The following is a 10,851-nucleotide window of genomic DNA, read 5'->3' on the forward strand; positions in this document are numbered from 1 at the left end:
TTTTTTGATTGATATATTCCTTTAAGCAAGGAGTCGACAATGTCTATTATTTTCATTAGAGGGCGTTTATGCACACGTCTACCATTTTATCTGACATACCAATGCATAAACACTAAAAATCATTAAAAACACTTAAAAATCATTTTTGTTGTTTTTAATTATAATTCAAGATTGGAAATAATCTATTTATTCACATTTTACTTATTTATAAAATGATCTGAAAGTAAACCAATAGAAGTGTAAAGTCAGTTTATATCTTGATATGATTCGTTAAAATAAGTTACATATATTTTGTTAAATTTTCTGTTGTTTTGGTTTTTAGATTGCTGGTTAGGTTAGCCTATTTGCTCTGTTAAAATGATTTACTTATTAATCACAGACAATGAAAGAACAACAGGTTGCATCAGGTTTAGTATTTTGCATGAACATTTCATGAAGCCCAATGCACTGCCAAACAGAGGAGCAGCGATATCAAAGCAAGACTTTTGATGGCACAACCACTCATGCAGGGTGCAGGTGGGATGACTATGAGTTCAGGAATCGTCCTTATTTTGTATGACCCGTTGTTCTGGAAATACACATGGAAAATGGTGTCAGGTAACAGCTGAGGTCAGAACAGAAGCATGTTTAAAGGCTTCATTCATATTGTAGAGGTGTGGACACTTACAAACGAGTCAAGGACTATGGCGAACTGATCGACTGTGTTCAGTGTTTGTTGATATTGATTGATATCTGCGTCATTCCAAGTCTTAAAGTACATCATATAGATCCAGGTACTGCAAAGTTATCAGATAAAAGCCACATTATCATTAGGACAAATATAAAGAGCTAAATGCATTAAAACAATGTTTTAAAGATTACAGTATATCTTTTGCTCCCATTGCATAACGTAAAGACTGTATATCAGGGAAGCTCCAACAACTGCTCAGATTCATAGCTGGATAGTAGAAAAGGAAAGCCAAACACATCTCATCTGAAGTTGAGAACCCCCCCTGTGGGCAGAAAAAGGGAGTTACATCCATACCATCTGTGTCTTTATTGGATAGCCAACAGGAAAATGCAGGGGAAGAGCGGGGAATGGGATTAAAACTCATAAGCATATCAACAACACATCAGAAGTCATTTCCAAAAATGTCCACCATGTTCCGAACAACTAGACATTAATACAATTAAAGATAATTAACATATACAAAAGCAGTGAAATTTGAAACTATAGTTGAAACTAAAAAATGCTGGGTTGTTTTAACCTAAATTTGGGTCAAATATGGACAAACCCAACCGTTGGGTTAAAAAATGCATTTAAAAATTTAACCCAATTGTTGGGTTTGTCCATTTTTGACCCAAACTTGGGTTGAAACAACCCAGCATTTTTTTGAGTGTACGCATTGTTGGGTGTAACGCGAGTTACATAATCAGATTACTTTTATCAGGTAACTAGTAAAGTAACGCATTACTTTGTCTTCCCGTTTATTGATTGACACCTCTCCTGTCCCCATGTTGAGAGCAATTGGGAGTAGAGGCAGAGGTGTTGTGTGCGCTGTGTAAGCATAATGGTTATTGTAGTTCTAGACTAAATGTGAACATGGATTTACTCATCTCACTTACACAAAAACAGATTCAGTATTCCTCAAAATGAATATAAACTGTGAAAAGTAAACTCAGAATATTATGCAAACCTGCAATAAAATGTTAAAAAACAACAAATATACTTTATGTATTTAATCTCACTTTATGAACCAATGTCTTTGCTGCTGACCTTCAATGATCCAATTCAACCATACTTAGCAAAAATTACTTTAGATAAATATAATTTATTATTGTTTATTGTTTATTACTGCCTTCATGGGCTCTCAGAATATCGTAAATACAAATTTCTTTAGTAAAAATTGCACATGAACGCTTTCCCATTTCGAATTATCACATTTCCAGTTTGTTTTTTTTATGCCCTTTACTCGTTTACTTCCCTCAGTCTCATTGACTCAAATGTATGTCAATGCTTACGTTGCATGAGTGCCAACTTATGGCCTTTTCAATGGAACTTTTTTTGTTATTAAAATACAAACAAGGAAGCAGTTGAGAAAGAGTAATGCAAAAGTAACATAACACATTACTTTCCATAAAAAGGGAGACTATTAATTAGTAATTAGCTAGGCAATTAGTTACTTTTTTCAGGGAGTAATGCAATACTGTAATGCATTATTTTTAAAAGTAACTTTCCCCAACACTGAAACTACATGTTGTTGAATAAAAGACACTAGCCTCTATGTAAATGCACTAATGTACTAACCCAAGTGAGTGTGTTGCGGTTTTCAGTGTTATATGTGCACTCCACCAGCAATTGGTCACCCTGCAAGACCAAAAAGTTGCTTAATTTCACTTATTGACAAATTGTATATAAATAGTTTGAACCTTTTAGCAATTACCAACTGCACTGTCTTAGTTTTGCCCAAGTTTGTCACTTCCTGATATTCAAAATTGTAGTTTTCATCCACAGCTAGAAGATCGATCTGTTTTCCCCCTCTGAAGAAGATAAGAATTTACAAAAAGATTCATTCACTACAGTAACTTTAGGTTATGCACCACAGAAGAAAGAAAAGCACACATTACTTTCAGGTGAACTTTAAGCCAGTCATTGGCCAAAAATGTTTACCTGAAGTGTCCGACTCGCACCTTCCGTCCAGCCAAGTGTGTGTGCATCATCACAGAGAACACCTGAAGATCATGTGGCGTCTCCAGAACCTGTAGAGCACAGAACACAACAGATCATCCAGTCATCTGCTGAGTCTGCCTTTGATTGTGAGAATGTGAGAAGCTCATACATATATACCTGTGGAATATAAGCAGTGTCACACAGGCCGTATGTGAGGAAGGATTTGGCTTTGGGTGGGATGGCGTATCCAGGGTACACGGCAAGCCCTGTCATCAGGATAGCTGCATCATGCTGACGGAGTTCAGATGTGTAGTAGAATCGCAGACCTGAGTTATCAACTCGACCTGTGTAGAGAGGAATATTGTTTTATTATGTTATCATGATCTTCAAATAAGGGCGGGACAACCTGTCATTCACATGAGATCGCAGCAATAGAGTCGAACAAGTGCCCGTCCACTTTTTTTCAGCGGCATTGGTTCCGGAAGTATTTTTTCCATTCATTTCTCCGATAGGGATTTAAAAAAAGTCTGTTTAGCATTTTAAGCCATGAACCAAGCCAACCAGCTTATGAGGTGAATCAGCCTTACAAATGTTGATTTGAAGCAAAAAAGTATTTGAAAATCAGACAAAACTACAACAAGACTTTTGTAGTACAAGACTTAACAGCTTTAGTGAGGGAAAGAACTACAATCACAGTAAGGCTATTTAAAGTTTTATAAGTTATCATTAAAATAGCATTAAAGTATCGTTAAATTTCCCTATGGAGAAATTAAATGGAGATTTTACTTCCGGAACCTGTTGCACTCTATGGCAAACCATAATGATCCAATCAATTTCTGATGGACAAAATAAAGTCACCCCCTACATTTTTTCTCATTCGAAAAGCAGTTTCACTCAGATATCTGTCTCACAATGGGAAGAAAAGACTACTGCAACTTCCGTTTCATGCTGACTTTAAATATTCATCAAAGTGTGATATTTTACATTGTTAACCTCTACTGACTGACCTGCATTTTTATTTGGGTTGTTGTAATGCACTTCAAGCCTGTAGAAAAAATCAACAACATTTCCTCCAATTGGAAGTCCGGCCATCTCAGGGAGTTCAAAAGCCTTGAAAAAGATCACCATGAAAATAATCACAAAATTAAAAGGTTAGATAGAGGTTCACCTCAAGTTTTGCATATACTGTAAATATATGAATAGTATTTCAATGATAAAGTAATATTGTTTAAAAAAATTAAAAATGAATCATTCTTTTGAAGCAGATAATTTCGGTGAACCAGCTGAATCAGTATGGGATTAAATTCCCGCCTAAAGTATTGCGGTCACAGATCAAAAAAATAATAAGCATGAATCAAAAATTTAAAAACACAGAACCAGTGGACCAATGGTGACGCCTTAATTTACATGAAACTGCAACATTTGGAAAAGCAAGAGCAGAACGTGGAAAGAGGAGCAAAGAGAAAAACAGCACAAGCGTAAAAAGGGGTAAAATATAAGCAGAAAATGTAAGAGAGCACAAAGTATAGAGTAATAAAAGCAAGGAAAACAACTTTTAAGAACACATAAACACAAGTTTAAGATTTGTGCAATATAATTTTTTATGTGTTTAATGTTTTGCAAATAATGCTTATTTTTTTAAATGCGCTTTCTAATTTTTTTATTCATGCTTATTATATTTCGATCCGTGACCACATTGTTTGCTATTCTGATCATTTTAGTTTGTGCAATATATTTTTACATGTGTTTTTAAATTTTTGATTCACTCTTATCAGTTTTTGATCCGTGACCGCAATACTTTAGGTGGGAATTTAACCCCATAAAACCCGTCTGAATGATCCACTGAATGAATCAAACTGACCCGATTCTCAATTTTCTAGTCACGGTGGTTAACGGTTTACTGAAGTGAATAATGGCTTAGATTTGGTTGTTTCTCACATTGAAAATAAAACACTAACCCCTCCGCCAACTCCCCACACAGCAACGGTCTCCATACACTCTTCCCCTTTGCCTGTGTAACATTCTGCTTCAAGAGGCTCCGTCACACTCGGCGGGCAGCGGTACAGCAGCAGATGATGCACGAGGTCGATGTTTGTGATAAACGGCTCAATCTGGAAATAATGAAATCACAGATAAAGATGATTGAAAGATCAGTGGATAGAAGTGTGAAGTTTATAGATTCACTTACGCGATAAATGTGTTGTTTGCGATCAAAAGTCGGGGCTCTCATGACCTTGCAGTGATAGTAGGTTTGGTTGGCTGGTACAGTGAACTGAAATGATTTTAAATGTAAGTATCACAAGTAACATGTAAAGTGAAAGTTAACACATACTTGTTTTTCTTTTTTTATTATTCATTTATTTTTGCATGATTGGTGCCAGGTTTTGAGATCAACATATGTTGGCTAGTAGACTATGTAGGCCTACACTACCATTCAAAAGTTTGTGGCCAGTAAGAAATTTTTAAAAGAAATTAATAATCTACTTTAATTCAGCAAATCAGAATATTTGAATAATTTCTGAAGGGTCATGTGACACTGAAGCCTGGAGTAATGGTTGCTGAAAATACAGCTTTGCTATTACAGGAATAAATTACATTTTAAAATATAATAAAATAGAAAACAGATATTTTAAATTGTAATAATATTTCACAATATTACATTTTTACTCCATTTTTGATGAAATACAGCCTTGGTGAGCATAAGAGACTTCTTTCAAAAGCATTTTAAAAAATCTTACTGACCTCAAAAAGTTTGAACAGTAGGGAATAAATGTTCAAAACATGCATTTGCAACAATATGCTTTGATCTAGATGAATATTATGCACAACTTTCTTCTTAATCATCTAAATTATTAGCATAATTTTTGTATTATTAAATGGCAGGAAGTGTTACAGGCAAAAACAAAATATAAAAATCTCTTACATTGACCATAGTCACGTCGAAATACTTGCTGTTTGGAGGGTTGACACGAGGCATATACTTCAACAGGTTCACCTCCTTCGTTCCCCTTCGGTTACTATGGTAAACGATGTCATCGCTCTGTCCGTACGCAAAGATCAGCTTCATGGGAAGATTCTGATCATGCAATAAAACAAAACAATTTTGTTTGATCTTTAAATGGAAAATGATAAGCTCTTTGGCCACCTACTGCACAATATAGCTAAATGCAGTTGACACTCACAAAAGTTTGCAGTGTACAAACGGCCACAGAAAACAGCAATTTGTTTGATCTAGAAATTAAAGATTTCTGACTTCTATCAGACAGTCCACCTTCTCAGTTTAAGTAGGGTTTATTGAAGGAATGGCACATATACAGGATAAGCATTTTGTTTAGGCAGAGGAGTTCTCAGAAACACCCTGATCCCTGAGGCATGACATGCGGATTTCCTTAAATTGCTGGTTCCCTTACTGATATGGTTCACTCGCATTGCGTCAATCTTTAGATGACTCTATGGGGAACACCTTTCCTCTGAGAATGCTGAAGCCAGATTGAATCGCGTATGTGCACTGCACAAACCTATGGCGCTTCAGCCCGCCAAAACGCTTACCCATCGATATAACCGGAGGGAGAATGCCATTTTTTCAGAATCTTTCTCTTTCAGTGCAAAGATTTTCTCCTCACAGCAAAGAAAGAAGCCTCCTACTCGCCGTTGACATGCCCCTGCAGCGGATCAGACCCTTCACCGCTTCTCCCCTGCATCTATCTTGCGATCTTAAAAGAGCAAATTCTGAGCAAATTTCATGTGACGTTTGATGCAAAATGTCACACCACGAGTGAACACAGTGCATCGCCTGCCTGGGGAAAGCCCATGCAGAAGCCATGCTCACTGAGACAAGCTGCTCTGTCTCTGGTCTCGTTTAGGGGGCTTGAAAAGGATTTCCCTGATGACAGCATGTCGCTGGCAGCTTCTGATGCAAAGGAGTGATCAGGCTCCAGAAAGCCTCTTGCCGCCCAAGGATCCAAGGATCCAGCCAACGGCTGGGTGGCAAGGTCATCCACGTCTTCACGAAGGCTCGGGTTGGGATAGAGCTCGCAGCCGCCTTGATGAATGGTTCCTGTCGGGGCGCCGCCAATGGGCCCCTCGCCAGAGACCTACGCCGTTCTTCCCAGAGGTTCCCAAGTCATGGCGTACCCCCTACTTGGCTCGCATCCACTCTTCAGTCTCTGCTGCCTTCACCTCCATTGACGTTGCCAATGAGAAGCTCCTTCACCTCTTGAGGAAGCTGTGGCCACACATCTCTGCCCACCCACAGCCCTGGAATGGAAGATTAAGGCTGCTCACCCCTCCAAGCTCTGCAGGACCACCTCGGCCCTACAAGGTCAGGCCTACTCCGCTGCTGGACAAGTGGGGTCCACGCTCCATACAATAGTGGTCCTGCAGGTCTTTCAGGCCAAACTCCTCTGGTCCATGGATGAGTCTGACCACGACCCCACTATCTTCAAGGAGCTGCGCAGCGCAACAGCTAAAGACTGATGCAATGCTTGTTCCCATTATCTCAGGGGACCAAGGTTACATTAGTATCCAAGATGTTTAGTTTTGTTTTGTAATGCCATAGTTCCACCCACCATCACTGTTTACATGCAATTAAAGGTGAGGGTTACATTGCTGGTAGCCATGGACATGCGTCCTCAGCACAGCCATGCGGGCTTGTCGCATTTGTAGTTTGTAGATGGGTCGGATATGCCAATAGCAAAGAAAGTAAAACGAGGAACAATTTACTAGCGTTAACTGATGGTAAAGAGAAAGCGAGCGAGCAGGCACTTCTGTTGCATGCTCTTGATTGCTGATCACTCACTCAGCACACATGCATCAACTACACTCAGCACACATGCATCAACTAAATCGTAAATGTAAGCAAAAGCATGAACTGTTACGTGATTTATGTATAACAAGTGGTTCCCTACGTTAAAGGAAAACTTCATGTGATTACTGTGCCTCTGCACTGGACATGCCTTGACAGTAAGGACTGCCCAATGGCCAGCGTGAATCACTCTCCCAATCAGGTCAATACTGCTTTGTCACTAGAGTTTATCATTTCAATGTGTTTTTAAGCATTGCCCATTTAAATATTCAAGCGTAAAAGGCGCAAAAACAAACAAAACAAAACAAAACCCCTCAATTTGGCATCAGCTAAAAATCAGCGCCTCAGCACAGAAAAATTTGTTCTCTTTCATGTCTTCCTGTGTCTTCCGAATGAACAAATTCACACAAAATTGTGTCAAAATGCCTGTATTGGTGAGTGTCCTAATGAAAGATAGTCGGTTATGTTGTAAGTGAACGTAAACAGTTGAGAAAGAAAATGCTTGTGTAACAGTATATTGGATCTGTGCAGCTCATAAAGTGACAGCAGCTTAATATACCTGCTGCTGTCTGCATCCTCAATGTTGTCTAACAACATAGGACAAAGAGAAAATTACTCACTGGTCTTCAATAAATCATTTTTGTTACTTTAATAAGGATTAATTTGTACCAAAAATGAAAGAATTAATATCAACTTGTTCTGTAAAAAAAGTTTAACTATTGCTGCATCGTTAATTTCTGGTGTTGTTGAACTGCTTTTTCTTTGTAATGGATAGGGATAAAAAAAACACTTTCAGTGGTTATGTATGCTTACAGTAATGGGTAAATCATTTTCATCACAAGACTCAATGGATCTCTGAAACTTCATGACTGTTTTCCCATTGGACTCGATTAGAGACAGAAGTTTGTAGTCCTGTTGCTGGTCAACCACTGGTATTGAATTCCCCTCAGCATGACGGTCCTGAACACAGAAAACAAAGATGTATGTACACATAGCAGTATCCAGTTCAAATCAGTTTAATAGTTTGATATTCAATAGGCTAAAACACCTACAATATCAGGTTAATTTAATAAATTTAATCTATTTTAGAATCTAGTTACAATTATAATTTAACTTATTAGTCTAATACAAAAGTAGACTTTGTCTTGGTCTTGACTTTGTCACACTTATAAAATAACATCCAAAATCCCAGCTTAGAGCCACTGAGAAAACTAAATAAAATCTTATATTTAATTAACATTACTTCTTGCATATTAAATACATATCAGTAGGAATCAGAATCAAGAATTTAAGCCTGTAACACACTTGAAGTGACTTATTGACAGTTATTAGTCAATGATAATGTGAAAGTCTAAAAGAATTTATATAAGAGATACTCATTTAACTAAATATTTAATAAGAATCAGAATCAAGAATATAAATGAATCCACTGTAAGTGAGTTTGACCATTATCTTTGTCATTCTTTGACTTTACCGTGAAGTAACTGCCTTTCGGTCCAACTCCTCCAATGACGATATCGGCTCCAGTCATTCCTCCTTTGGGGCTGAAGCCAAAACTGACCCAGCCGATGGTGTTGACAGTGAGCTCAAACAAGATGGTGCCCTGGATCTCATCAAAGCCCCACTTCAGCCGCACATTGTGCCCGGGGTCCAGGTATTCAGAGAAAGGCAGAAGAGGGTCTTCCTGAGTGCAGGACCATTGAGCTGAAAGCAAGAGCAGGACAAGAGATAACTGGCCCATGTTACCTTTTCAAAATCTGACAAACAGTGTTTCTGTAAGACGTTTGAGAAGGCAGTGTACATGAAACTGCTCTGTAGTGCACTGTAACAGCCCTCTTTGTAAGCAGGTTGTAACCAGGGTACAAATTACACAATGGCCTTGGGGGGTGTGAGTATACATTATGAGCGTGGTTTTATAGCTTATTTAACAGCTCAGGTAAAGTTAATGGTATGACCATTTCAGGGGTGGCCAAAATATGATTTAAAATCAGTCAGACATAGAAACATATCAGTAAAAATGATGAACATCTTGTCTGGTGAATCAGGTTCCACATCACCTGATGTTACTCTATTATTGGTGAAGCATAAAGCCTACAAGTAGTACAAGAGAGGTTGCCATCAACTATCAAAAGCACCTTTCATATTCTTTAGAAGTGGACAAACATTACATACGAAAATGACTCTTTATTTATTTTGGAGACGTAATGAACAGTCAGCACAGAAATGTATTCATTAATAATGTTACATAAGGTAAAGTAAATATTTTTGGTTTTGTCCTTTTCAGTATTTTTTCTCAAAGCAAAGGAGCAGCGGTCAGAACCGTGAAAAAAGGCTATCGTAAAAATGAAAGGAATAGAAAGAATACTTTAGGGAATAATGCAGGGTGTGTGTTGTCTTTTCTGTCACATCTCTATATTGTAGGACAGTTAATTTTAAAATGTTAATATTTATTTTGTTTTGAATGGTATCAATGTCTTTTCCGCAGAAATTTCTATAAATTAAATTAAATTAAATTTGAATAAAATGAAAGCTAAAAGACTTTCAAATCACATGACCTAATATTTTATTCACAATAGAACATCAATAACATAACAAATGTTTAAACGGAGAAATGTTACACTTTTATCCACTAAATGAGCTCATTTCAAACTTGATGCCTGCTACAGGTCTCAAAAAAGTTGGCACGGGGGCAACAAATGACTGAAAAAGCAAGAAATTTTGAAAAGATTCAGGTGGGAGAACATCTAGCAACTAATTAAGTTAATTGATATCAGGTCTGTAACATAACATTAGCTATAAAAGGGATGTCTTAGAGAGGCAGAGTCTCTCAGAAGTAAAGATGGGCAGAGGCTCTCCAATCTGTGAAAGAGTGCATAAAAAGATTGTGGAATACTTTAAAAAACAAAGTTGCTCAATGTCATTGCAAAGGCTTTGCAAATCTACAGTGCATAACATCATCAAAAGATTCAGAGAAACTGGAGAAATCTCTATGCGTAAGGGAAAAGGCAGAAGACCTTTATTGGATGCCCATGGTCTTCGGGCCCTCAGACGACACTGCATCACTTATCGGCATGATCGTGTCAATGACATTAATACATAAATGGGGACAGGAATACTTCCAGAATCTTCTGTTGGTAAACGCAATCCGCCGTGCCATCTGCAGATGCCAACTAAAGCTCTATCATGCAAAAAGAAAGCCATATGAGAACATGTTCCTGAAGCACCGTTGTGTCCTGTTGGGCAAGGCTCATTTAAAATGGACTGTTTCAAGTGGAAAAGTTCTATGGTCAAAGTCCAAATTTGACATTCTTGTTGGAAATCACAGACCCCGTGTCCTCTGGGCTAAAGAGGAGGGAGACATTCCAGCATGTTTTCAGCGTTCAGTTCAAAAGCCAGC

At 37.8% G+C, this 10,851-nt stretch overlaps 1 protein-coding gene across 1 annotated transcript; it reads right to left on the reverse strand.

Annotated features, from left to right (window-relative positions):
- Positions 1–430: 430 nt before the first annotated feature.
- LOC137018531 (DBH-like monooxygenase protein 2 homolog) lies at positions 431–9,198 on the reverse strand. The gene is made up of 13 exons (XM_067383198.1): positions 8,929–9,198; positions 8,268–8,414; positions 5,574–5,726; positions 4,839–4,922; positions 4,609–4,761; positions 3,658–3,760; positions 2,828–2,994; positions 2,651–2,739; positions 2,424–2,520; positions 2,288–2,347; positions 862–992; positions 668–776; positions 431–568 (listed from the first exon to the last, which is right to left on the reverse strand). Exons 1-13 carry the CDS (start codon positions 9,193–9,195, stop codon positions 431–433), a joined length of 1,698 nt encoding a protein of 565 aa, XP_067239299.1. The 5' UTR covers positions 9,196–9,198.
- Positions 9,199–10,851: the final 1,653 nt, after the last annotated feature.

Source organism: Chanodichthys erythropterus, chromosome 4 (genome assembly GCF_024489055.1).
Source record: "Chanodichthys erythropterus isolate Z2021 chromosome 4, ASM2448905v1, whole genome shotgun sequence".
Taxonomy (NCBI): Eukaryota; Metazoa; Chordata; class Actinopteri; order Cypriniformes; family Xenocyprididae; genus Chanodichthys; species Chanodichthys erythropterus.

What these genes read in the sequence shown, in the direction of transcription:
- LOC137018531 (XM_067383198.1), bottom strand. Translation starts at nt 9,195, where the DNA reads ATGGGCCAGTTATCTCTTGTCCTGCTCTTGCTTTCAGCTCAATGGTCC. An exon ending in TCGACGTGACTATGGTCAAT is followed by an intron (nt 4,923 to 5,573) that starts GTAAGAGATTTT and finishes AAATCATTTCAG; the next exon opens with TTCACTGTACCAGCCAACCA. An exon ending in CCATAGTCCTTGACTCGTTT is followed by an intron (nt 569 to 667) that starts GTAAGTGTCCAC and finishes GTGTATTTCCAG; the next exon opens with AACAACGGGTCATACAAAAT.